This window comes from Carcharhinus amblyrhynchos, unplaced genomic scaffold (genome assembly GCF_965287045.1).
Source record: "Carcharhinus amblyrhynchos unplaced genomic scaffold, sCarAmb.v2.hapA chromosome_250, whole genome shotgun sequence".
NCBI classification, from domain to species: domain Eukaryota; kingdom Metazoa; phylum Chordata; class Chondrichthyes; order Carcharhiniformes; family Carcharhinidae; genus Carcharhinus; species Carcharhinus amblyrhynchos.
The window spans coordinates 116,904-144,445 of record NW_027649990.1 but is presented as its reverse complement, the minus strand read 5'-3'; the positions used below and the strand labels follow the sequence as shown (position 1 = coordinate 144,445).

The 27,542-nt window shown below is 52.9% G+C and overlaps 1 protein-coding gene across 1 annotated transcript in view; it reads left to right on the top strand.

Annotated features, from left to right (window-relative positions):
• Positions 1-4,126: 4,126 nt before the first annotated feature.
• Positions 4,127-27,542, top strand: part of haus5 (HAUS augmin-like complex, subunit 5) — a 33,074-nt gene continuing 9,658 nt past the window's right edge. Inside the window, 13 exon segments of the mRNA XM_080183325.1 lie at positions 4,127-4,158; positions 4,545-4,636; positions 5,511-5,573; positions 6,570-6,602; positions 13,117-13,141; positions 13,665-13,785; positions 16,717-16,876; positions 17,811-17,892; positions 21,353-21,438; positions 22,162-22,219; positions 22,861-22,988; positions 23,388-23,466; positions 26,732-26,889. Of these exon segments, the coding sequence (XP_080039451.1) occupies positions 4,548-4,636; positions 5,511-5,573; positions 6,570-6,602; positions 13,117-13,141; positions 13,665-13,785; positions 16,717-16,876; positions 17,811-17,892; positions 21,353-21,438; positions 22,162-22,219; positions 22,861-22,988; positions 23,388-23,466; positions 26,732-26,889 (1,082 nt within the window). The 5' untranslated portion in view covers positions 4,127-4,158; positions 4,545-4,547.

The window sequence follows — 27,542 nt, the reverse complement described above, 5'->3', positions numbered from 1 at the left end:
AAACTTCAGGTTTCAACCATTTCTACTTTGTCCCCCCCTGTAGACAGGGGCATGTTCTCCTTTACGCTTCCTGAAGTCGAAGTCAATCTCCTTCGTTTTGTTGACATTGAGGGACAGATAATTGTTGTCCCACCAGATTTTCTATCTTATTCCTGTACTCTGTCTCATCATTTTTTGAGATCCAAGCCACTTGAAAATCAGATTGGAGGGGAATTTAGCCACACAGTCATAGATATATAAGGAGTATAGTAGGGGCTGAGAACACAGCCTTGTGGGGCACCATCTGGGACCAGACTGGAGAAAAGGGTCTTGAGGTATCTTCTGCCCTCAGGATGGTTGCATTCTGAGTGAGAGATGTTTCATAGGCTTACTGGATATGGAGTCAGTTTTAAGAGATTCATTGGTAGGATTAAGAAATTAGTTAAAGGGAGTTAAATCCCACTTTCTCTGCCTTTTAGCTTTGACAAAAGGTCATCTGGATTCGAAACATCAGATCTTTTCACTTTTTACAGATGCTGCCAGACCCACTGAAATTTTCCAGCTTTTTCTGTTTTGGTTTCAGATTCCAGCCATCCGCAGTAATTTGCTTTTATCTAGGTAAAGGGATAGTTGGTAGGGTTGATTATTTGACAGATTACCCCGTCAAGTACCCTCTGAGACTGGGCCAAGCTCTGGATCCCCTCAGTGAGTGACCTCTGAGACTGGGTCAAGCTCTGGACCCCCTCAGCGAGTGCTCTCTGAGACCGGGACAAGCTCTGGAGCCCCTCAGTGAGTGCTCTCTGAGACTGGACAAGCTCTGGAGCCCCTCAGCGAGTGCTCTCTGAGACTGGACAAGCTCTGGAGCCCCTCAGCGAGTGCCTCTGAGATTGGGACAAGCTCTGGAGCCCCTCAGCGAGTGCCCTCTGAGACTGGACAAGCTCTGGAGCCCCTCAGCGAGTGCTCTCTGACACTGGACAAGCTCTGGAGCCCCTCAGCGAGTGCTCTCTGACACTGGACAGGCTCTGGATCCCCTCAGCGAGTGCCTCTGAGACTGGGACAAGCTCTGCAGCCCCTCAGCGAGTGCCCTCTGAGACTGGGACAAGCTCTGGAGCCCCTCAGCGAGTGCCCTCTGAGACTGGGTCAAGTTCTGGAGCCCCTCAGCGAGTGCCTCTGAGACTGGGACAAGTTCTGGAGCCCCTCAGCGAGTGCCCTCTGAGACTGGGACAAGCTCTGCAGCCCCTCAGCGAGTACCCTCTGAGACTGGGACAAGCTCTGGAGCCCCTCAGCGAGTGCCCTCTGAGACTGGGTCAAGTTCTGGAGCCCCTCAGCGAGTGCTTTCTGAGACTGGTCAAGCTCTGGAGCCCCTCAGCGAGTGTTCTCTGAGACTGGGACAAGTTCTGGACCCCCTCAGCAAGTGTCCTCTAAGACTGGGCCAACCTCTGGAGCCCCTCAGCAAGTGCCCTCTGAGACTGGGACAAGCTCTAAAGCCCATCAGCGAGTGTCTCTGAGACTGGGACAAGCTCTAGAGCTCCTCAACGAGTGCCCACTGAGACTGGGACATGCTCTAAAGCCCTTCAGCGAGTGTCCTCTGAGACTGGGACAAGTGCTGGACCCCCTCAGTGAGTATCCTCTAAAACTGGGACAAGCTCTGGAACCCCTCAGCGAGTGCCTTCTGAGACTGGGACAAGTTCTGAAGCCCCTCAGCGAGTGTCCTCTGACATTGGGACAAGCTATGGAGCCCCTCAGCGAGTGCCTCTGAGACTGGGACAAGCTATGGAGCCCCTCAGCGAGTGCCCTCTGAGACTGGGACAAGCTCTGGAGCCCCTCAGCGAGTGCTCTCTGAGACTGCGGCAAGTTCTGGAGCCCCTCAGCGAGTGCCTCTGAGACTGGGACAAGTTCTGGAGCCCCTCAGCGAGTGCCCTCTGAGACTGGGACAAGCTCTGGAGCCCCTCAGCGAGTACCCTCTGAGACTGGGGCAAGCTATGGAGCCCCTCAGCGAGTGCCCTCTGAGGCTGGGACAAGCTCTGGAGCCCCTCAGCGAGTGCCCTATGAGACTGGACCATGTCTTGGATTCTGCCATGCATTGTGATCATTTCCTGCTCCAGGCTTTCCACCATGGCTGCTACCCTAGCAGCGATGGCCTGGGTGCCACACTGTGCCAGCATAGTCTCCTACAACTAAAGGCTGGGTCAGGCTCTTGAACCCCTCAGCAAGTTTCCACAGTGGGAGGAGTGATGATTCCTTACAGCCCAGACTCGTTGGGACTGCCTCCTGCAAAACAAGACACATGGTTCAGTGAAAAAGAGGGGGGAGTATTTGGGTAGATCACCACTTACTTCAGCTAGGAAATATAAAAGGAGGCTGTGCGGCTTCTCAATGCTGTAGCACAGATTATTACTAACATAGAAACTAGAATGAATAGGAGGCCTTTCGGCCCTTCGAGCCTGCTCCATCACTCATTTTCATCATGGCTGATCATCGAATTCAATATCCCGATCCTCCCCTTCCCCCCATTTCCCTTGATTCCTTTAGTCCTAAGAGCGATATCTAACTTCTTCTGCAATCAGACTTTTGGCCTTGACTACTTTCTGTGGGAGTGAATTCCACACATTCCCCACCCTCTGGGTGAAGAAATTCCTCCTCACCTCAGTTCTAAAAGGTTTACCCCTTATCCTCAAACTCTGACCCCTAGTTCTGGACTCCCCCCCACCATCGGGAACATTCTTTCTGAATCTACCCTGTCTAACCCTGTGTGAATTTTATAAGTTTCTATCAGATCCCCTCTCACTCTTCTCAACTCCAGTGAATATAATCCTAACCCACTCAGTCTCTCCTCATATGACAGACCTGCCATCCCAGGAATCAGCCTGGAAAACCTTCGCTGTGCTCCCTCTATAGCAAGGACATCCTTCCTCAGATAAGGATTACTGAAGGATTGTTATTAAGGGGATAACTGTTCTAAAGTTATTAATTCAGAATGATTATTTAAGGAATATTATTTTTGAAGGAATGTTATTAAAGGGATAACTGCTGAAAGGCTATTATTAATTCAGACTAATTATTTAAGGATTATTATTGAAGGATTATTATCCAAGAATAATTACTGATTAAGGATTATAATTCAAAGATTATAATTTAAGGATTATTATTTAATGCATATTATTGAAGGATTAAAACCAAAACATAATAATTTCGGAATTATTATTAAAGGAATATTCTTATTGAGGGATTATTTTTAATTAAGAGGCTGATGCTGTTTAAAGGTTATTATTAATTCAGGATGATGATTTAAGGATTATTATTGTCTGGGGTTTATTTTATCTGGGATTAATATTCTGTGGGGGTTATTATTTGGGGGTTTATTCAATGGGGTTATTATCTGGGATTAATATGTATGGGGGTTATTATTCTGTGGGGGTTATTATTGGGATGATTATTCTCTGGAGATTATTATTCTTTCGGGGGTTTGTTCTCTGGGGGTTTATTCAATGGGGGGTTACTATTTTCTGGAGTTATTATTGAGGTTTATTATCGGGCGTTATTATTCTGTGGGAGTTATTATTGGAGATTATTATTAGGGGTTTATTCAGTGGGGGTTAATTCATTGGGAGTTATTATTCTGTGGGGATTATAGGGGGTTATTATTGAGGGTTATTACTCTGTGGGGATTATAGGGGGCTTCACTCCGCAACATGCGGCCTCCTCACTGCGGCTCACCATCGGCAACGGCAGTTTTTTCCGTTATTCTCACGGCGCGTTTGAAATTTGAACAGTGCGCAGGCGCAGCGCTGAGGGCGGGGCTGACTGCGGACATGCGCCGAAAGAAATCTCGCAGCACCAGTTTAAACTGTCCAAACAGTGCGCAGGCGCAGGATTGTGAGCGGGGAGGGGCGGAATGCTGGAGGAAGGGGCGGGGCGGAGGACAGGAGGAAGGGGGCGGGGCGGAGGGAGGGTGGGGCAGAGAAATAAATAGGGGAGGGGGAGGGGGAGGGGGCGGGGCGGAGGGAAGTGGCGGGGCGGAGAGCGGGAGGGTGGGGCAGAGAAATAGGGAGGGGGCGGGGCGAAGAGTGAAGAGGCGAGCGAGGGGCGGGGCTGAGAGAGGGAGGGGGCGGGGCGGGGCGAAGAGTGGACAGTGCGCAGACGCAGGAAGCGGATCCGAAGAGAAAGGCGGCAGGAAAGGTGAGGGAGAGGAGGGATAGTGAGAGTGAGTGGGATAGTGAGGGAGAGGAGGGATAGTGAGAGTGAGTGGGATAGTGAGGGAGAGGAGGGATAGTGAGAGTGAGTGGGATAGTGAGGGAGAGGGAGAGTGTGTGGCAGTGGGGAGGGGGTCTATTGGGGCAGTGGGAGGGGAGTGGAAGTTTGGTGAGAGATGGTTAAAGATGGGGGGGTGAATGGGAGAGTGATAAAGAGGGAAAGTGTGGGGATTGAATAGGGGAAAGGGCAGAGCTGTGAGGGTAATTAATCTGGGGAAGGGGTAAATGGTGGTGTTGAGGGGGGATGATATAGATGTCTTTGAGCGGAAGTAATTTGACAAATTTCTGCGAATTAACCCTCTGATTTTCCAGGGAATGGAGGACACGGTGACAAAGCTAAAGAACTGGGCCCTCGGGATGGGAATCCGCGCTGAGAACATTCCATCTGAGACCGCTTTGCGAAAGTACGGAGAGTTATAACCATGTGATTGTTATGTACCCTCACTTCTCACTTTATCCTCACCGCACTGTCCACAACACTGCTCCCAAAGATGTGAACTGAATTGAGAGGTTATAACCATCAGGATAAACTGAACATGCCGGGGCTGTTTAGACAGGAGAAGGCAGATGGAGTGACCCGATCAACAGCTTCAATTCTTCAAGGATTTCAATAAGGTCAACATAGAGAAGAGGTTTCCCCTTGTGTGGGGGAGAGAGCAGAACTAGCGGGACATCAATATATGACAGTCAGTAATAAATCTAATGGGGAATTCAGGACAAACTCTTACCCAGAGTGCGGGGCTCGCTCCGGCGGGGAGCGGGGGAGAGTGTGGGGCTCGCTCCAGCAGGGAGCGGGGGAGAGTGCGGGGCTCGCTCCGGCGGGGAGCGGGGGAGAGTGCAGGGCTCGCTCCGGCGGGGAGCGGGGGAGAGTGCAGGGCTTGCTCCGGCGGGGAGCGGGGGAGAGTGCGGGGCTCGCTCCCACCGGCAGTGGTTGAAGTGTATAATGTGTGAGTCTGATTTCTGTGTTGTGGATCTTTTGGGTGTGACTTTTTGAACACAACCTTTTCCTCAAATCATTTCTGTATTCCACACATCTGGACAAATGCCAAATTTCAAAGACGGCAGCGTAAGTAATGAGGAAGATTTAAAACTTGGCGTTTGCCTTGATTTGTGCAAAGCAGCAAGCGTCGACAGGACATCCTTTTTTCCACGAAGATTCAAATTCCGAGTTTAATTTTGAAAATGGTCTTTATATCTCAGGATTATAAATATTTCTGAATGATGTCAACCCAGATCTCCGAATGATGAATGTAATTTTTGCTACCTGTTTCTTTTCAGTCTGTGCAGTGGCCAGTGTCGAGACATCTGGGACTACGTGGTCCTTCACATTCACACAAAAGAGTGAGTGACTTTTGCTGCCTTCAGCTGGAGTTCCAGCAACTTTTAAAACTTCATTCGCGGGATGTGTGTGCCCTGGCCACCCAAGGTGGTGGGTGAGCCGCCTTTGTGAACCTGCTGCAGTCCCCGTGTGGTGTAGGTACACCCACACTACAAACTTACCTGCCCCTCAGACAGCAGCAAGAACGTCACCTGGTGGCACTGACCCATTGCTGACGGGACCAATTCTGGAACCAGGATGTCAGCACAAACTCCCCCTGCCCCTACCCCCTCAATGTTCCCTCCCTCAGTACTGACCCCTGGCAGCAGGGTGCCCCCTGGCTGCCCCCTGACAGTGTGGTGTGCCCTTGCCCCTTGGGTGCCCCCTGGCAATGCAGTGCCCCAGCAGTGCAGTGCCCCCTTGGGTGTCCCCTGGCAGTGCGATGTCCCCTCGCCCGTTGGGTGCCCCCTGGCAGCGTGGCGCCCGTTGGGTGCCCCCTGGCAGCGTGGCGCCCGTTGGGTGCCCCCTGGCAGCGTGGCGCCCGTTGGGTGCCCCCTGGCAGCGTGGCGCCCGTTGGGTGCCCCCTGGCAGCGTGGCGCCCGTTGGGTGCCCCCTGGCAGCGTGGCGCCCGTTGGGTGCCCCCTGGCAGCGTGGCGCCCGTTGGGTGCCCCCTGGCAGCGTGGCGCCCGTTGGGTGCCCCCTGGCAGCGTGGCGCCCGTTGGGTGCCCCCTGGCAGCGTGGCGCCCGTTGGGTGCCCCCTGGCAGCGTGGCGCCCGTTGGGTGCCCCCTGGCAGCGTGGCGCCCGTTGGGTGCCCCCTGGCAGCGTGGCGCCCCTTGGGTGCCCCCTGGCAGCGTGGCGCCCCTTGGGTGCCCCCTGGCAGCGTGGCGCCCCCTTGCCCCTGACCCATTGTGTGTCCTCTGCCTCGTCACTGAGTGACTGACGTCTGCCCTCGGTGTTTAGTGTCAGAGTTTAACATCTGGTCTTCTTGAGCTGAAGCTGATCCTTTTCTCTCCGACAGGAAAGTGAGGAATATCAAGGGGAATCTGGAGTGGTATCCTTCATATTGTGTCCAGGTTTTAACACCATCCCCGGAGAGCTTTGAGTGATAGGTGCACAGGACTGCATGTCTGCTGGATCGTGGACTGGGGGTGGCGGAGGGGAACTCACAAGTCACAGTATCCCACTTTCCTGTAGTCATCCCATATCCTTGAATGACCATAGAACATTACAGCGCAGTACAGGCCCTTCGGCCCTCGATGTTGCGCCAACCAGTGGAACCAATCTAATGACCCTCTAACCTAAACTATTCCAATGTTATCCATATGCCTATCCACTGACCGTTTGAACACCCTTAAAGTTGGCGAGTCCACAACTGCTGCAGGCAGGGAATTCCATGCCCTCACTACCCTCTGAGTAAAGAACCTACCTCTGACCTCCCTCCTATAATTACCACCCCTTAATTTAAAGCTATGTCCCCTTGTGTTAGACATCACCATCCGAGGAAAAAGGCTCTCACTATCCACCCTATCCAATCCTTTGATCATCTTGTATGCCTCAATCAGGTCACCTTGTAACCTTCTTCTCTCCAATGAAAATAACCTCAAGTCCCTCAGCCTTTCCTCATAAGACCTTCCCACCATACCAGGCAACATCCTGGTAAACCTCCTCTGCACCCTTTCCAATGCCTCCACATCTTTCTTATAATGCGGCGACCAGAACTGTACACAATACTCCAAGTGTGGCCGCACCAGAGTTTTGTACAATTGTAACATGACCTCACGGCTCCGAAATTCAATCCCTCTACCAATAAAAGCTAACACCCCGTACGCTTTTTAACAACCTTATCAACCTGGGTGCCAACTTTCAGGGATCTATGCACATGTACCCCGAGGTCCCTCTGCTCGTCAACACTACTAAGAGTCATTCCATTAGCCCTATATTCTGTACTCCTGTTATTCTTACCAAAGTGAATTACCTCATACTTTTCCGCATTAAACTCCATCTGCCACCTCTCGGCCCAGCTCTGCAGCTTATCTATGTCCCTTTGCAAACTGTAACATCCATCCTCACTGTCTACAACTCCTCCAACTTTGGTGTCATCAGCAAATTTACTAATCCATCCTTCTACACCCTCATCCAGGTCATTTATAAAAATGACAAACAGCAGTGGCCCCAAAACAGATCCTTGAGGTACACCACTTGTAACTGAACTCCAGGTTGAGTATTTCCCATCAGCCATCACCCTCTGTCTTCTATCAGCTAGCCAATTCCTGATCCAAACTGCTAAATCACCCTCAATCTCATGCATCTGCATTTTCTGCAATAGCCTACCATGGGGAACCTTATCAAACACTTTGCTAAAATCCATATACACCACGTCAACTGCCTTACCCTTATCCACCTCTTTGGTCACCTTTTCAAAAAACTCGATAAGGTTTGTGAGGCATGACCTACCCTTCACAAAACCGTGTTGAGTATCCCTAATCAATTTATTTCCCTCTAGATGATTATAAATCCTATCCCTTATAATTCTTTCCAAAACTTTGCCCACAACAGAAGTAAGGCTCACCGGTCTATAACTCCCAGGACGGTCTCTACTCCCCTTCTTGAACAAGGGGACAACATTTGCTATCCTCCAGTCTTCCGGCACTATACCTGAAGCCAATGATGACATGAAGATCAAAGCCAAAGGCTCTGCAATCTCCTCCCAGAGAATCCAAGGGTAAATCCCATCCGGCCCAGGGGACTTATCTATTTTCACACTCTCAAGAATTGCCAACACCTCCTCCTTATGTAGCTCAATCCCGTCCAGTCTACTACCTGGTATCGCAGTATTCTCCTTGACTACACTGACTTTTTCCTGCGTGAATACTGATGAAAAATACTCATTCAGTGCCTCTCCTATCTCTTCAGGCTCCACGCACAACTTCCCACTGCTGTCTCTGACTGGCCCTAATCTTGCCCTAACCAATCTTTTATTCTTGACATACCTGTAGAAAGCTTTAGGATTTTCCTTGATCCTATCCGCCAAAGTCTTCTCATGTCCTCTTCTAGCTCTTCTTAACTCTCTCTTTAGCTCCTTCCTGGCTAATTTATAACTCTCCAGTGCCCTAACTGAGCCTTCACGTCTCATCTTTACATAAGCCTCCTTCTTCCTCTTCACCAGAGATACAACTTCCTTAGTACACCACGGTTCCCTCACTCTACCACTTCCTCCCTGATTGACAGGTACATATTTATCAAGGACTCGCATTAGCTGCTCCTTGAATAAGCTCCACATTTCAGATGTTCCCAGCCCCTGCAGTTTCCTACTCCACCCTATGTATCCTAAATCTTGCCTAATAGCCTCATAATTACCTTTCCCCCAGCTATAACTTCTGCCCTTCAGGAGATGCCTATCCCTTTCCATCACTAAGGTAAACGTAACCGAATTGTGGTCACTATCACCAAAGTGCTCACCTACCTTCAAGTCTAACACCTGGTCTGGTTCATTACCCAGTACCAAGTCCAATGTAGCCTCACCTCTTGTTGGCCTATCTACATACTGTATCATGAAACCTTCCTGCACACATTGGACAAAAACTGACCCCTCTAATGTGCTTGAATATAGCTTTTCCAATCGATATTTGTAAAGTTAAAGTCCCCCATAACAACTACCCTGTTACTTTCGCACCTATCCAGGATTATCTTTGCTATCCTTTCCTCTACATCTCTGGAACTTTTTGGAGGCCTATTTAAAAAAAACTCCCAACAGTGTGATCTCTCCTTTCCTGTTTCTAATCTCAGCCCATACTACCCCAATAGACAGGTCCACATCAAACGTCCTTTCTGCCACCGTAATACTGTCCTTGACTAACAATGCTACGCCTCCCCCTCTTCTACCACCTTCTCTGCTCTGACTGAAACATCTGAACCCTGGAACCTGCAACAACCATTCCTGTCCCTGCTCTATCTATGTCTCTGTAATGGCCACAACATCAAAGTCCCAGGCACCAATCCAGGCTGCAAGTTCATCCACCTTATTGCGTATGCTCTTCACATTAAAGTATACGCACTTCAAACCACCTTCCCGCCTGCCAATACTCTGCTGTGACCTAGAAACCTTATCCATGACCTCCCTATTCTCATCCTCCTGTACATTGGAGCTACATTCAGGTTCCCATCCCCCCTCTGAATCAGTTTAAATGTTATATTTCAAGTGCTCATCCAAATTCTCCTCAAAGGTTGTAAGATTTCCACTACCTTGACAGACAGTGCGGCGCTCCCTCAGCACTGACCCCCTGGCAGTGCGGCGCTCCCTCAGCACTGACCCCCTGGCAGTGCGGCGCTCCCTCAGCACTGACCCCCTGGCAGTGCGGCGCTCCCTCAGCACTGACCCCCTGGCAGTGCGGCGCTCCCTCAGCACTGACCCCCTGGCAGTGCGGCGCTCCCTCAGCACTGACCCCCTGGCAGTGCGGCGCTCCCTCAGCACTGACCCCCTGGCAGTGCGGCGCTCCCTCAGCACTGACCCCCTGGCAGTGCGGCGCTCCCTCAGCACTGACCCCCTGGCAGTGCGGCGCTCCCTCAGCACTGACCCCCTGGCAGTGCGGCGCTCCCTCAGCACTGACCCCCTGGCAGTGCGGCGCTCCCTCAGCACTGACCCCCTGGCAGTGCGGCGCTCCCTCAGCACTGACCCCCTGGCAGTGCGGCGCTCCCTCAGCACTGACCCCCTGGCAGTGCGGCGCTCCCTCAGCACTGACCCCCTGGCAGTGCGGCGCTCCCTCAGCACTGACCCCCTGGCAGTGCGGCGCTCCCTCAGCACTGACCCCCTGGCAGTGCGGCGCTCCCTCAGCACTGACCCCCTGGCAGTGCGGCGCTCCCTCAGCACTGACCCCCTGGCAGTGCGGCGCTCCCTCAGCACTGACCCCCTGGCAGTGCGGCGCTCCCTCAGCACTGACCCCCTGGCAGTGCGGCGCTCCCTCAGCACTGACCCCCTGGCAGTGCGGCGCTCCCTCAGCACTGACCCCCTGGCAGTGCGGCGCTCCCTCAGCACTGACCCCCTGGCAGTGCGGCGCTCCCTCAGCACTGACCCCCTGGCAGTGCGGCGCTCCCTCAGCACTGACCCCCTGGCAGTGCGGCGCTCCCTCAGCACTGACCCCCTGGCAGTGCGGCGCTCCCTCAGCACTGACCCCCTGGCAGTGCGGCGCTCCCTCAGCACTGACCCCCTGGCAGTGCGGCGCTCCCTCAGCACTGACCCCCTGGCAGTGCGGCGCTCCCTCAGCACTGACCCCCTGGCAGTGCGGCGCTCCCTCAGCACTGACCCCCTGGCAGTGCGGCGCTCCCTCAGCACTGACCCCCTGGCAGTGCGGCGCTCCCTCAGCACTGACCCCCTGGCAGTGCGGCGCTCCCTCAGCACTGACCCCCTGGCAGTGCGGCGCTCCCTCAGCACTGACCCCCTGGCAGTGCGGCGCTCCCTCAGCACTGACCCCCTGGCAGTGCGGCGCTCCCTCAGCACTGACCCCCTGGCAGTGCGGCGCTCCCTCAGCACTGACCCCCTGGCAGTGCGGCGCTCCCTCAGCACTGACCCCCTGGCAGTGCGGCGCTCCCTCAGCACTGACCCCCTGGCAGTGCGGCGCTCCCTCAGCACTGACCCCCTGGCAGTGCGGCGCTCCCTCAGCACTGACCCCCTGGCAGTGCGGCGCTCCCTCAGCACTGACCCCCTGGCAGTGCGGCGCTCCCTCAGCACTGACCCCCTGGCAGTGCGGCGCTCCCTCAGCACTGACCCCCTGGCAGTGCGGCGCTCCCTCAGCACTGACCCCCTGGCAGTGCGGCGCTCCCTCAGCACTGACCCCCTGGCAGTGCGGCGCTCCCTCAGCACTGACCCAGTGCATTCCAGATTCCCACTACCCTGTGAGTGAATCTTTTCTCAAATAATAGAATCCTTACAGTGCAGAGTGAGAACATTCGGTCCACAATCCCACACAGACCTTTCCCAGTAACCATACTGATTCATCCTGCTGCTTTCTCTTACACTAAGGGACAATTTAGCATGGCCAATCCAGCTAACCCACACAGCTGTGCGGAGAAACCCACGCAAACAGGGGGAGAATATGCAGGGTCTGCACTGACGGTGATCGAAAGCCAGAATCAAGCCCGGGTCCCTGGCACTGTGAGGCAGCTGTGCTAACCATTGTGCAGCTCCCCTGTAATCCCCTCTCAATCTTCTGACCCTAAAACTCTGACCCCTGTTCACCGTGTCCCTACCCCTCAGAATCTTACCACCTCAATCATGTCCCCCTTCAGCCTTCCGGAGAAAACAATCCCAGCCTATCCTGTCTCTCCTTACAGCTCAAACGCTCCATCCCAGGGCAGCATCCCGGGTAAATCTCCTCTGTACCCCCTCCAGTGCAATCACATCCTTCCTATAGTGAGGTGACCAGAACCGCACACGGTGCTCCAGCTGTGGCCTCACCAACGCTCTGTACAGCTCCAGCATCACCTCCTTGCTCTTACACTCAAAGCACCAGATTCCATGAAGTCAGTGAGATCAAGTGGTAATGCTGACAGCATTGGCCAAAGGTGCAGCACTGACAGAAGGGCTTTGTGGAAAGAGAGTGTCAGGTGGAGAATGGAGGCACAGACTATTCTGTAAATGGGGAAAGGCTTTGGAAATCAGAAACACAAAGGGACTTGGGAGTCCTTGTTCATGATTCTCTTAAGGTTAACGTGCAGGTTCAGTCAGCAGTTAGGAAGGCAAATGTAATGTTAGCATTCATGTCAAGAGGGCTAGAATACAAGAGCAGGGTTGGACTTCTGAGGCTGTATCAGGCTCTGGTCAGACCCCATTTGGAGAATTGAGAGTAGTTTTGGGCCCCGGATCTAAGGAAGGATGTGCTGGCCTTGGAAAGGGTCCAGAAGAGGTTCACAAGAATGATCCCTGGAATGAAGAGCTTGTCGGATGAGGAACGGGTTGAGGACTCTGGGTCTGTACTCGTTGGAGTTTAGAAGGATGAGGGGGGATCTTATTGAAACTTACAGGATACTGCGAGGCCCTGGATAGAGTGGATGTGGAGAGGATGTTTCCACTAGTAGGAAAAACTAGAACCAGAGGGAACAACCTCAGGGTAAAGGGACGATCCTTTAAAACAGAGATGGGGAGGGATTTCTTCAGCCAGAGAGTGGGGAATGTGTGGAACTCTTTGCCGCAGAGGAGGCCGGATCATTGAGTGTCTTTAAGACAGAGATAGGTTCTTCATCAGTAAGGGGATCAGGGGTTATGGGGAAAAGGCAGGAGAATGGAGATGAGAAAAATATCAGCCACGAATGAATGGCAGAGCAGACTTGAGGGGCCGAATGGCCTGATTCTGCTCCTGTTGTCTTATGGTCTTACAGAGATAGGGAGAGGCTTATGGGGCTGGACTGGAGGAGGTTACAGAGATAGGGAGGGAGTAGAGGAGTTACAGAAATCATGTGCAACCAGGAGCCAATGGAAGGATTGGAAATACAGATGGGTAGAATTTGGTTATCCGGATAACAGGTTATTTTTCTGCACAGACTTTTGAGACTTTCCTTGACTCATTAATCAGGAACCGGTGGGTGAAAGGCTCTCAGGTGAGTGGCGAGGACAAGACCTGTCCGTGCAACACTTTGTAAAAAATGTCTCAATGTCTGCTCTCTGGGCATCTACAGGTTAGATAGAGTAAAGCTCCCTCTACACTGTCCCCCATCAAACACTCCCAGGACAGGGACAGCACGGGGTTAGATACAGAGTAAAGCTCCCTCTACACTGTCCCCCCCATCAAACACTCCCAGGACAGGTACAGCACGGGGTTAGATACAGAGTAAAGCTCCCTCTACACTGTCCCCATCAAACACTCCCAGGACAGGTACAGCACGGGGTTAGATACAGAGTAAAGCTCTCTCTACACTGTTCCCCCCCCATCAAACACTCCCAGGACAGGTACAGCACGGGGTTAGATACAGAGTAAAGCTCCCTCTACACTGTCCCCCATCAAACACTCCCAGGACAGGTACAGCACGGGGTTAGATACAGAGTAAAGCTCCCTGTTTGCAAGTCCAGTTGTCATTCACCATTAGGATTGAATTTTCTGCAGCTTTTCTTGTGTTCCGCTAGGTTAAGTTGTCTGGCAAGGAGCAGGAGAAGAGGAGGAAGCTTCTAGAACAGTTGGTGTCTCTGAGGGCAGATGTGCAGCAGCTGGATGAGAGCAGTGACCGAGAGCAGCAGGACATTGAGGGTGAGCTATTCATCAGCGGCTGTCAGTAACTGTGGACGGCAGTGAGCTCCACTCTCCCCTATCCAGACAATCTCTCACTCCACCATCATTGACGCGCTGAACCAGCCAGCTGTGTAACCAGAACTGGACTGGAAGGCATTGGAGAATGTACCAGAAACATTCCTAAACTGGATCCCAGAGGTGATAACTATCACAATAGCTGGGACTGAGAGGGTGACCTCAGTAAACGAATGCAAGGTTCACAAAGACAAGCCACTTGTTTGGGGGAGAGAACAGAACTAGGGGGACACCGATATGTGACAGTCACTAATAACTCTAATGGGGAAATCGGGAGAAACTCCCTTACCCAGAGTGGGGGGAGAATGTGGGACTCACTCCCGCGGGCAGTGGGGGAGAATGTGGGACTCGCTCCCACGGGCAGTGGGGGAGAATGTGGAACTCGCTCCCACGGGGAGTGGGGAGAATGTGGAACTCGCTCCCACGGGGAGTGGGGGAGAATGTGGGACTCGCTCCCGCGGGCAGTGGGGGAGAATGTGGGACTCGCTCCCACGGGGAGTGGGGGAGAATGTGGGACTCGCTCCCACGGGCAGTGGGGGAGAATGTGGGACTCGCTCCCACGGGCAGTGGGGGAGAATGTGGGACTCGCTCCCACGGGCAGTGGGGGAGAATGTGGGACTCGCTCCCACGGGCAGTGGGGGAGAATGTGGGACTCGCTCCCACGGGCAGTGGGGGAGAATGTGGGACTCGCTCCCACGGGCAGTGGGGGAGAATGTGGGACTCGCTCCCACGGGCAGTGGGGGAGAATGTGGGACTCGCTCCCACGGGCAGTGGGGGAGAATGTGGGACTCGCTCCCACGGGCAGTGGGGGAGAATGTGGGACTCGCTCCTATGGAGAGTGATTGAGGTGAATATCGATGTATTGAAGAGGAAAGCTGGGTAAACACATGAGGGAGAAAAGAATAGAAGGATGGGGTTGAAATGTTGAGGTGGGTGGGAAGAGGGTGTGTGAGGCAGGAGCACCAGTACACAGCAGGTGGATTGAATAGCCTTTTCCAGAGCCTGGTGAGTCAGTCTAATCAAATGTCCATTTTCAACATTTCATCGATTTACCTGAACGTTCCGATCGATGAGAGGATTTCAGTTCGTCATCTGAACTGAGAGAACTGCTTTTTTTTATTCATCCCTGGGACGTGGGTGTCGCTGGCTGGGCCAGTATTTATTGCCCATCCCTACTTGCCCTTGGGGGGCAGTTGAGAGTCAACTACATTGCTGTGGCTCTGGAGTCATATGTAGGCCAGACTGGGTAAGGATGGCAGATTTCCTTCCCTAAAGCACATTAGTGAACCAGATGGGTTTTTCCAACAATGGGTCATCAGCAGATTCTTAATTCCAGATTTTGTTTTTATTGAATTCAAATTCCACCATCTGCCGTGTTAGGATTCGAACCCGGGTCCCCCAGAACTTGAGTTTCTGCATTAATAGTCTAGTGATAATACTGTTAGGCCATCACCTTCCTGCCTTTGGCATCATTCCCTTTGGAACAGAGAAGGCTAAGGGGGAGATTTACGAGAGCATTCCCGAGGATGAGGGGGCTTCAATTCACATGGAGAAATGGGAAGAAACTGGGATCGTTCCCCTCGGAGCAGAGAGGGTTAAAGGTTGGGGCAGGAGGGTAGCGGGATTGGATGGAGTGAATGAGGAGAAAGTGTTTCCAGTGACAGGAGGCTCGGTAACCAGAGGGGACACAGATTGGAGAGAATCGGGAAAAGAACCAGAGAGTGGGGGAGAGATGGGGAGAATTTTATTTTGGACACACAGCGAGTTGTTGTGATCTGGAAGGCGCTGCCTGAAAGGGCGGTGGAAGCAGATTCAATAGGAACTTTCAAAAGGGGCAACTGGGGAAATACTGGAAGGGGAAAATTGGCAGTGATTGTGAGGAGAGAAAGCAGGGAAGAGAATGGGGGCAAATTGGCTTTTTTGATTTATTGATGGGATGTGGGTATCGGTGGCTGGACCAGCATTTACTTCACATTCCTAATTGCCCCTTGGAGTGACTCACACCGAGACATTTCTGAGGGGCAGTTTAGAGTCACCCACATTGCTGTGGATCAGACTAAACCAGGTCAGGATGGCAGATTTCCATCCCTAAAGAACATTACTGAACCCACAGTGGCTAATGATAGTCATTGCGTGGCACAGTGGGTTAGCACTGCTGCCTCACAGCACCAAGGACCCGGTTCGATTCCCGGGGGGCACGGTGGCACAGTGGGTTCGCACTGTTGCCTCACAGCACCAGGGACCCGGGTTCGATTCCTGGGGGCACGGTGGCACAGTGGTTAGCGCTGATGCCTCACAGCGCCAGGGACCCAGTTTCGATTCCTAGTTTACATCACAGTCTGTGTGGAGTTTGCATGTTCTCCCCGTGTCTGCGTGGCTTTTCTCCGGGTGCTCCTGTTTCCTCCCAGAGTCCAAAGATGTGTGGATTAGGTGCATTGTCGTGCTATATTGCCCCATAGTGCCCAAAGGTATGTAGATGGATTTTGTGGGGTAAATATGTCAGATTATGGGGTAACATACAACTTTGGAGGGTTAGAACAAAGAACAACCCAGCACGGGAAACAGGCCCTTCGGCCCAACAAGCCCGCACTGCCGCAGACTCGATGGGTTGAATAGCCTCCTGTACTGCAGGGATTCGATGATGACACTTTTAATTCCATTGCTATTGAATTCAAATGTCCCCACCTGCTGTGGTGGGATTCGAGCCCGGGTCACCCTGGGTCTCTGGATGAGTAGGTCATTGACAATATCACTAGGCCACCTTCCCTTGATGGGTCTTTCAGAGAGCAGGCAGTGGTACAATGGGACGGGTACTGTGTAACGAGAGCGGCGGTGGACCAGCCCTTCCTCATGTTACTGACTATTTCCATATAGAGCAAACACTGAGGGAGACCTGTGAGAGGCTGCAGGATCTGAAAGATCGCAACACTCTGCTGAAAGCCTTCCTGCAGCGAGCAGTAAGCCAGAGGAAGAGGCTTCAGGAACAGAGCAAGAAGGTGGATAACCGACTAGACACTTTCAGACATATTGGCAGGTGAGCTAGGGCAGGGGGAACAATCCCCCCTTTCTGTTCGCTTGCTGAGGGAGCGCCGCGCTGTCAGAGGGTCAGTGCTGAGGGAGCGCCGCGCTGTCAGAGGGTCAGTGCTGAGGGAGCGCCGCGCTGTCAGAGGGTCAGTGCTGAGGGAGCGCCGCGCTGTCAGAGGGTCAGTGCTGAGGGAGCGCCGCGCTGTCAGAGGGTCAGTGCTGAGGGAGCGCCGCGCTGTCAGAGGGTCAGTGCTGAGGGAGCGCCGCGCTGTCAGAGGGTCAGTGCTGAGGGAGTGCCGCACTGTCAGAGGGTCAGTGCTGAGGGAGTGCCGCGCTGTCAAAGGGTCAGTGCTGAGGGAGCGCCGCACTGTCAGAGGGTCAGTGCTGAGGGAGCGCCGCACTGTCAGAGGGTCAGTGCTGAGGGAGTGCCGCGCTGTCAGAGGGTCAGTGCTGAGGGAGCGCCGCACTGTCAGAGGGTCAGTGCTGAGGGAGCGCCGCGCTGTCAGAGGGTCAGTGCTGAGGGAGCGCCGCGCTGTCAGAGGGTCAGTGCTGAGGGAGCGCCGCGCTGTCAGAGGGTCAGTGCTGAGGGAGCGCCGCGCTGTCAGAGGGTCAGTGCTGAGGGAGCGCCGCGCTGTCAGAGGGTCAGTGCTGAGGGAGCGCCGCGCTGTCAGAGGGTCAGTGCTGAGGAGGATTCTGCCCAGAATGACTTGCTTCACGAGGCACTTTCACACAATTAAAGTTGCTGACATTTTTTCACTTTCTTTCTCTGTCCCATTTCCATTTCCCTCCCCCACCTCCCCTCCCCTCTCCCCTCTCCCCTCTCCCCTCTCCCCTCTCCCCTCTCCCCTCTCCCCTCTCCCCTCTCCCCTCTCCCCTCTCCCCTCTCCCCTCTCCCCTCTCCCCTCTCCCCTCTCCCCTCTCCCCTCCCCTATCCCCTCCCACAGTAAAGCAGAACAAGGGGTCGGAGTGGGCAGTGCACACGGTGGCAAGTTGTGGCATGGGACTGGTCAGGAGCCCGAGGTTCTGGTAAGTAAGTGGATTGTCCAGTGGTTTGTTAGAATTTATTGCGAGGGAAATGGAACATTGAAGTCAGCAAGTTTTTTTGCAGTTGTACAAGGTCTTTTTCATAGTCATCCGTGGGACATGGGTGTCGCCAGCTGGCCAGCATTTATTATACATCCCTAATTACCCTTGGACGGCAGTTGAGAATCAAGCACATTGCTGTGGCACTGGGGTCACATCTGGGCCAAACTGGGTAAGGATGGCAGATTTCCATCCCTAAAGGGAACCAGATGGGTTTTTCTGACAATCAACAATGATTATCAGTTAATTCTTAATTCCACCATCTGCCATGGCGGGATTTGAACCTGGGTCCCCAGAACATTATTCTAGATTCTGCATTAATAGTCTCTGTTTCTGGATCAATAATCTAGCGATAATATCATTAGGCCATTGCCTCCCGAGTATAACCGTGAGGAGGTGATGCTGGAGCTGTACAGATCGTTGGTGAGGCCACAGCTGGAGCACCGTGTGCGGTTCTGGTCACCTCACTATAGGAAGGATGTGATTGCACTGGAGGGGGTGCAGAGGAGATTTACCCGGGATGCTGCCCTGGGATGGAGCGTTTGAGTTGTAAGGAGAGACAGGATAGGCTGGGATTGTTTTCTCCGGAAGGCTGAGGGGGGACATGATTGAGGTGGGTAAGATTCTGAGGGGTAGGGACAGGGTGAACAGGGAGCAGCTGTTCCCCTGGGTTGAGGGGTCAGTCACGAGGGGGCAGTTTTAGGGTGGGGGGGCAGGAGATTCAGAGGGGATTTGGAGGGTGGTGGGAATCTGGAATGCTCTGCCTGGGAGGGCCATGGAGGCTGGAAACCTCAAAAAAAATCTGGATCAGCGCCTGAAATATCAAAACATTCTGGGATATGGGAGAAGTGCGGGGATATGGGAGAAGTGCGGGGATATGGGAGAAGTGCAGGGATATGGGAGAAGTGCCACTTTGGGGGTCGTTATTGTCAGTGCAGACTCGATGGGCTGAGGGACCTTTTCTGCGCTGAATGACTCACCTGAGAAGGTTCACTCCACTGTGAGGTCAGATATATGGTGAAGAAAGGCTGGGTGATTGGGGCCTGTATCGATTTGACTTTAGGAGAATGAGGATGAATTTATTAAAACATCCCTCAGATACTGAGAGGGGCTTGATAGCGTGGAACCCTGATGGATGTTTCGTCTGGTCAGGGGGACTAGAACGAGGGTAGCAGTGGAAGGGTGTGTTTCTGAATGGAGGCTGTGGTAAGTGGTGTTCCTCAGGAATCAGTGCTGGTTCCTTTGCTGTTTGTAATATATATAAATGATTTGGAGGAAAATGTAACTGGTTTGATCAGTAAGTTTGCGGACGACACAAAGGTTGGTGGATTTGCGGATAGCGATGGGAACCATCAGAGGATACAGCAGGATATAGATCAGTTGGAGACTTGGGTGGAGAGATAGCAGATGGAGCTTAATCCGGACAAATGTGAGGTAATGTATTTTGGAAGGTCTAATACGGATAGGAAATATACAGTAAATGACAGAGCTCTTAAGAATATTGATAGGCAGAGGGATCTGGGTGTACAGGTACACTAGGCTGATACCGGAGTTGAGGGGGCTGAGCTATGAGGAGAGGCTGAATAAACTAGGCTTGTACTCATTAGAGTTTAGAAGAATGAGGGGAGATCTCATTGAGACATATAAGATGATGAATGGGATGGATAGGATAGAGGTGGAGAGGCTCTTCCCGCTCAGAAAGGACAGTAGGACTAGGGGGCACAGCCTCAAGATAAAGGGGGGGGGGGTGGTTTAGAACGGAGTTGAGGAGGAACTTCTTCACTCAAAGGGTGGTGAATCTCTGGAATTCTCTGCCCGTTGAGGTGGTGGAGGCTGCCTCGCTAAATATTTTTAAGACACGGGTTGATTGTTTTTGATAAGCAAGGGGATTAAGGGTTATGGGGAGAGAGCGGCAATGTGGAACTGAGACACGACAGATCAGCCATGATCTTATTGAATGGCGGGGCAGGCTCGAAGGGCTGGATGGCCTACTCCTGCTCCTATTCCTTATGTTCTTATGTACACAGGGCACTGAAAGTGGCAATGCAGGTGGAGAAGGTAGCCAGGAAGGCATACGGCATGCTTGCCTTCATCGACCGGGGCATTGAGTTTAAAAATTGGCAAGTCATGTTGCAGCTTTATAGAACCTTAGTTAGGCTGCACTTGGAATATAGTGTTCAATTCTGGTCGCCACACTACCAGAAAGATGTGGAGGCTTTGGAGAGGGTACAGAAAAAATTTGCCCTGGTGTGGAGGACATTAGCCATGAGGAGAGGTTGGAGAAACTTGGTTTGTTCTCACTGGAGCAGCGGAGGTTGAGGGGGAGACCTAATAGAAGTCTACAAAATTATGAGAGGCATGGACAGAGTGGATAGTCAGAAGCTTTTTCCCAGGGTGGAAGAGTCAATTACTCGGGGACACAGGTTTAAGGTGTGAAGGGCAAGGTTTAAAGGAGATGTATGAGGCAGATTATTTACAGAGGGTGGTGGGTGCCTGGAACTCGTTGCCGGGGGAGGGAGTGGAAGCGGATACGATAGTGAGTTTTAAGGGGCATCTGGACAAATCCATGAATAGGATGGGAATAGAGGGATATGATCCCCAGAAGGGTAGGGGGTTTTAGTTCAGTCGGGGCAGCATGGTCGGTGCAGGATTGGAGGGGCTGAAGGGCCTGATCCTGTGCTGGAATTTCTTTGTAGAGGGTTAGTTTATTCTTACACACTCAAACACGAGGAGGGGCATAACATTACCTGCTCTTGATGAGTACAATAAAGGAGGGGGGGGGATGAGGAGAGGTTCACAGGACAAAGACCACAGAAGAAATGCAGGTGGCCTTTATATAAATCCCTTTGAATGTGGACTGTCCACACGGTCATTGGCATACCTTTAGGGATAAGAGACACAAATGAGTTGGTCACCTGGTCCCATTGCTATCGATGGGGTTTCCTGTTGATTCGGTGGGTGACAGGCAGGGTGGAGAGATGGACACTGGATTCAGCGGAACCAGATATTCCCACCGGCAGGAATGGACTGAAGATTCCTCCCTTTTGAAATTTATGTCCAGTTTTAATTATTTCAGGAAGTAGCAGTGTTGAAAGTATACTCAGATTTACAAATAATAACACGAGGCCTTGGCTCCATTACCCAATAATGAACCAAAACACTCTGTCTACAACAGTGGTGGAAGCAGAGACAGGGAATGATTTCATAAAGAGATTGGACGGAGATTGCGGGAAATAGGTTTGCAATATTATGGGAATGGAGCGGAAGACTGGGTTACTCAACAGAGAGTTAGAGTAAATGGCCTCTTCCCACACTGTAATCATTGACTGTGTACAGACTCTGCCTCTGAAATCCTGTCGGAATTATAATGTGCTCTCTCTCTCTCTCTCTCTCTCTCTCTCAGCAAGATGTTCGGGGAGCTTGTTTCACCAGGTTCCAGCTCTTAAAGTCACTCTATGATGAGCAGCAGACAGCGCAAGGAGGCAACAGGTGAGTAACTCTCTCAGCTTTCTGTCAGAACCCTCGGCCCCTTAACCAGGAGAACTCCAGAGATGAGGACCCGGATCCCATGGAAAGGTTGAACAGTAGGGCAAAGTGAAGAAGCACTGAGGTTTCATAAGGTGGGAGTAAGTGATGAAGGTTACAGAGATAGGGAGGGGTGCAGGGGCTGGAGGAGGTTACAGTGATAGGGAGGGGTGCAGGGGCTGGAGGAGGTTACAGTGATAGGGAGGGGTGCAGGGGCTGGAGGAGGTTACAGTGATAGGGAGGGGTGTAGGGGCTGGAGGAAGTTAGAGACAGTGAGGGGGTGTAGGGGCTGGAGGAGGTTACATAGACAGGGAGGGGGTGTAGGGGCTGGAGGAGGTTACATAGACAGGGAGGGGGTGTAGGAGCTGGAGGAGGTTACAGAGATAGGGAGGGGGTGTAGGGGCTGGAGGGGGTTACAGTGATAGGGAGGGGGTGTAGGAGCTGGAGGAGGTTACAGAGATAGGGAGGGGGTGTAGGGGCTGGAGGAGGTTACATAGACAGGGAGGGGGTGTAGGGGCTGGAGGAGGTTACAGAGATAGGGAGGGGGTGTAGGGGCTGGAGGAGGTTACAGAGATAGGGAGGGGGTGTAGGAGCTGGAGGAGGTTACAGAGACAGGGAGGGGGTGAAGGAATTGGAGAGGCTGTTTTTTACCCAACATTTATCCAAAATCATCTGTTCTTCACGCAGCGATGGGGTTCGAGACGTGAAGAGTGGCAATTATCAACAGTGGCTGAACCAGATAGAGGTGAGTGTTCGTATACACACTGACTCTCACTGGGGTACGGCTCCCACACACACTGACTCTCACTGGGGTACGGGTCCCACACACACTGACTCTCACTGGGGTACGGCTCCCACACACACTGACTCTCACTGGGGTACGGCTCCCACACACACTGACTCTCACTGGGGTACGGCTCCCACACACACTGACTCTCACTGGGGTACGGCTCCCACACACACTGACTCTCACTGGGGTACGGCTCCCACACACACTGACTCTCACTGGGGTACGGGTCCCACACACACTGACTCTCACTGGGGTACGGGTCCCACACACACTGACTCTCACTGGGGTACGGGTCCCACACACACTGACTCTCACTGGGGTACGGGTCCCACACACACTGACTCTCACTGGGGTACGGGTCCCACACACACTGACTCTCACTGGGGTACGGGTCCCACACACACTGACTCTCACTGGGGTACGGCTCCCACACACACTGACTCTCACTGGGGTATGGGTCCCACACACACTGACTCTCACTGGGGTACGGGTCCCACACACACTGACTCTCAGTGGGGAAGTGTAATTCTGTTTGGAGTAGCTGGCAGTGCTGTGTACAAATGTTTGGAGTGTGGTCTCTATTTTTGCCATCACAGGGGGTCAGTGCGAGTTACGCACCGAACCACATCCTCGCAGCAATAGAGAGCCTCGCAGCGGAGAATAAAGAGGAGCTGATGGAACTCCAGTCAAAAGTGGACGTGGTGAAGGATATGGAGGCTCTCAGGTAGAAACGTTACACTGTCCACTTAATCCTGTGCTGTACCTGCCCTGGGAGTGTTTGATGGGGGACGGTGTAGAGGGAGCTTTACTCTGTATCTAACCCCGTGCTGTACCTGTCCTGGGAGTGTTTGATGGGGACAGTGTAGAGGGAGCTTTACTCTGTATCTAACCCCGTGCTGTACCTGTCCTGGGAGTGTTTGATGGGGGGACAGTGTAGAGGGAGCTTTACTCTGTATCTAACCCCGTGCTGTACCTGTCCTGGGAGTGTTTGATGGGGGGACAGTGTAGAGGGAGCTTTACTCTGTATCTAACCCCATGCTGTACCTGTCCTGGGAGTGTTTGATGGGGAACAGTGTGGAGGGAGCTTTACTCTGTATCTAACCCCGTGCTGTACTTTTTACAGGTTCTCCTACAGTAGTTCCCACCTGCAGGATGTCTCAGTGCCTCCTCCTCTTCTGCGCTCTGTCAAGTCTTTGCTTGAGGTAGGTTTGAACATTGGGTTCCTGTTATTTTTTATCTTGGGGAGGTGAACGTGTTATCACGGAGTTAACGTCTCCTCACCTGGAGAACCTGCCCGAAACTCTCCAGTCACCTCATTCTGATTCTCTGGAATTCGATCCACACAGCGAACAACAGAGAAGCAGCTGTGTGACCCAATGCTGCTGCTCTTCCTGCCTCCCTCCACCCTCCTCCTTCCACCCCCTGCCTCTCCATCACACCCCCATCACTTCTCCTTCTATTCCTTTCTGCCTCGTGTATTTATCCAGCTTCCCTTTCACATCAATACTATTCTTGTCAACCACTCCCCGTCGGAGCGAGTCCCACCTCCTCCTCCCCCACTCCCCGTCGGAGCGAGTCCCACCTCCTCCTCCCCCACTCCCCACGGGAGCGAGTCCCACCTTCTCCCCCCCTCACTCCCCACGGGAGCGAGTCCCACCTTCTCCCCCCAACTCCCCACGGGAGTGAGTCCCACCTCCTCCTCCCCCACTCCCCACGGGAGCGAGTCCCACCTCCTCCTCCCCCACTCCCCACGGGAGCGAGTCCCACCTTCTCCCCCCCTCACTCCCCACGGGAGCGAGTCCCACCTTCTCCCCCCAACTCCCCACGGGAGTGAGTCCCACCTTCTCCTCCCCCACTCCCCACGGGAGCGAGTCCCACCTCCTCCTCTTCCACTCCCCATGGAGCGAGTCCCACCTTCTCCTCACCCATTCCCCGCTGGAGCGAGTCCCACATTGTCCCCCCTCTCTGGGTTAGGGAGTTTCTCCTGAATTCCCATTAGGTTTATTCATGACTGTCTCCTCACACAAGGGGAAACATCATCTCCATGGCGACCCCATTGAAACCATTTCAGAATTTGGTTCTTTGTTTTTATGGGAACTTTGGCCTTTATTGTGGGCTGAAATTAGTTCTTTAACAATGGGATGGTACTGAGTAGGTTGGCTGAATGGCCTCCTTCGCCTGCCACCTGCGTCTTAAAGCCACCTGCCTGTTCTCTCTCCCTCCGTCAGTGACTGTGTCTCTGACATTTATTGTGACTGGTTCCTAGTGACGGCTGTTAACTCAGAACCCTTCAGTTAACGCTGTCATCCAGCTTGGAACCACATCAAGAACATCATTCTGTGAAGGTGGGCGGGCTCGGTTAAGAAGGCTGATCGGATCCTTGGGTTTATAAACAGAGACACAGAGTGTAAAAGCAAGGAAGTGATGCTACACCTCCACACTTCATTGGTCAAGGCACATTCAGAGCAGTGTTCAGTTCTGGGCTCCTGACCTGAAGAAGGATGTTAAAGTCCGAGAGAGAGAGTGGGAGAGAGTGCAAAAGAGATTTACTAGAATGATACCGGAGACGCGGAATTTTCAAGACAAGGAAAGATGAGAGAAGTCAGGCAGAGATGAAGTGGTGAGGTGTTGAGACAGGGTGAAGGAGAGTAATGTGTTTCCACTCGTTGGGATATCAGTGACACAGGGTGACAATTTCAGGGTGGTCAGTGCGAGAGCTCAGGGTGAGATGAGGAGAAGCTTCTTCGCTAGGAGCGCTGCCGGGATTTGGAATGCGCTGCCTGGGAGAGAGGTTTGAAAAGAGAGCTGGATACATACCTGAAACTGATGAGTGTAGAGGGTGACGGAGACAGGGCTGGAGAATGCAGCAGGCTGGGTCGCTCTTTCAGGAGCTAGCATAGATACGATGGGCTCAAAGGCCTCCAGTGCTGTGAAATTCTATGCTGCTAACTGGGGGACATTTGCTGGTGTGAAGTGTTGGGTTGGGGGGATGTTATTGATCTCTCGAGGGGAGCCAGCTCTTTGGTTTGTCAAGTGTTCGCACCCTTTTCAGACAGATTGGAAAGCAAGCTCCATCTTCAACCAGATTCTGCCCACCTAAAGGTGCGTGTGAATGATGATATCTTATGGTGTATTTATTCTCAGGAGAGTGCCTATCAATCCATATTGTTGTGGTTTATATGGGAACTATTTTTCCTTTAACAAGGCTTGCTGTGCTGGTATTAAGCCCTTTGGCAAACAGGTTATCGTAACCAGTTCTTGTCTTTACTAGTGTTGGTCAATCCCTTTGATCTCTGCTGTTTAGCTAACCATCACTTGGTGTGTGATCACCTGGGGCTGAGGTTCTGACAGTCACTTACTGCTCTGTCAAAGGGGCTCTAGCAGGACGTGAGTGCTTTGTTATCGGGGATGCAATAAAATAGGTGTGTGGGAAATAGCGAGGAGGAGGGCCTTTGATTACAGGTTTTCGAGAAGCCGTTAGATATCGCACTTGAGGCGAAGGGGATCAAAGCTTATTTGGGGGGAGGAGGTGGGGGTGGGGATCAGGTTACTGAGTTGGATGATCAGCCATGATCGTAATGAATGGTGGAGCAGGCTCGAAACCTCCTCCTCCTATCCTCTATGTTTCTAGGACAATATGGACAGTCTGGACAACAAGGCCAGGGAATATACAATGAACAGTAGGATGCTCGGACAGAGGGCCAGAGGGACTTTGGGCTGTGTGTGGAAAGGTTCCTGAAGGCAGGGGGATAAGGTGGTTAAGAAGGCAATATGGTGACACTTGTCTTTATTAACTGAGGCAGTGACTATAAGACAGGGAGGTTATGATGCAGCTGTATAAAACACTGGTTAGGCCACAGCTAGAGCACTGTGTGCAGTTCCTGTCACCACGCTGTAGGAAGGATGTGATTGTACTGGAGGATGTGCAGAGGAGATTCACCAGGATGCTGCCTGGGATGGAGCGTTTCAGCTATGAAGAGAGGGTGGTTAGACTGGGGTTGTTTCCCTTGGAGCAGAGAAGGCTGAGGGGGGACCTGATCGAGGTGTACAAAATGATGGGAGACACAGATAGGGTGGTTAGGAAGGAACATTTGTGTGGAAGAGTCAAGTCACCAGAGGGGACAGATTGAAGGGGCAGGAGTTTTCGAGGGGATTTGAGGAGAAAGCTTTTCACTGAGGGTGGTGGGAATGTGGAACTCACTACCTGAAAGGGTGGTGTCAGCGGGAGAACTCTCACAACGATTAACAAGTGTTTAGATGAGCATTTGAAAAGCCCGAGCTCACAGGCTACAGAGCAAGTGCTGGAAAATGGGATTAGAATAGATAGGGTTTGATGGCTGGCACAGACACGATGGGCTGAAGGGTCTCACCCTCTGTGTGTGGTGAACCTTTCTGATGTGGGGCTGATGTGGTTCTCTGCCGCGCGGCCTTTGGGAAGGATGTGACACGTGGTGGTTTCTCTGGCAGGATGGATGGCGGGACTGCGAGGTGCGGGCGGTGGAGAAGACTGGAGCTATCAGGAGAGGCAAAGCACTGAGCTCCAAACTGATGTCCCTGTCCTGGGAGTTTAATCTGCTGATGGAGGAGCAGTACGGACACAACCCTGAACTCCTCACCGCGGCCAGGTCAGATCCTCCACCACCATCACACACACACAGACACCACCACCACCCCCCACCCCCCCGCCCCCACCCTGATCCCCCATCCCCCATCTTCAGCTGCAAAGCATTGCCCCAGTAAAACATCCCCAGGGAGCTTGGCAGGGATCAGCTACCAGACACAACTCCAGGGAGACAGGAGTGCGAAGCTCAGCCAATGAGGATGGTTTTAAGGACCTTGGAGGTGAGGGTGGGGAGGTTTAGGGAGGGAATTCCAAAGTTTAGAGCACCCCCCCACCCCCAGGCGGCTGAAGGCACGGCCGCCAATGGCGGAGCGATGGGAATCGGGGGATGTGCGAGAGGCCGGAATTGGAGGAGCGCAGAGATCTCAAAGGGTTGTAGAGACTTGAGGAGGTTACAGAGATAGGGAGGGGTGAAGGGGCTGGATGTTACAGAGATAGGGAGGGGGTGTAGGGGGGCTTGAGGAGGTTACAGAGATAGGGAGGGGTGTAGGGGGCTGGAGGATGTTACAGAGATAGGAGGGGGTGTAAGTATTGGAGGGGGTTTACAGAGATAGGGAGGGGGTGTAAGGATGGGAGGGGGATGTAGGGATTTGAGGGGGTTTACAGAGATAGGGAGGGGGTGTAGGGGCTGGAGGATGTTACAGAGATAGGAGGGGG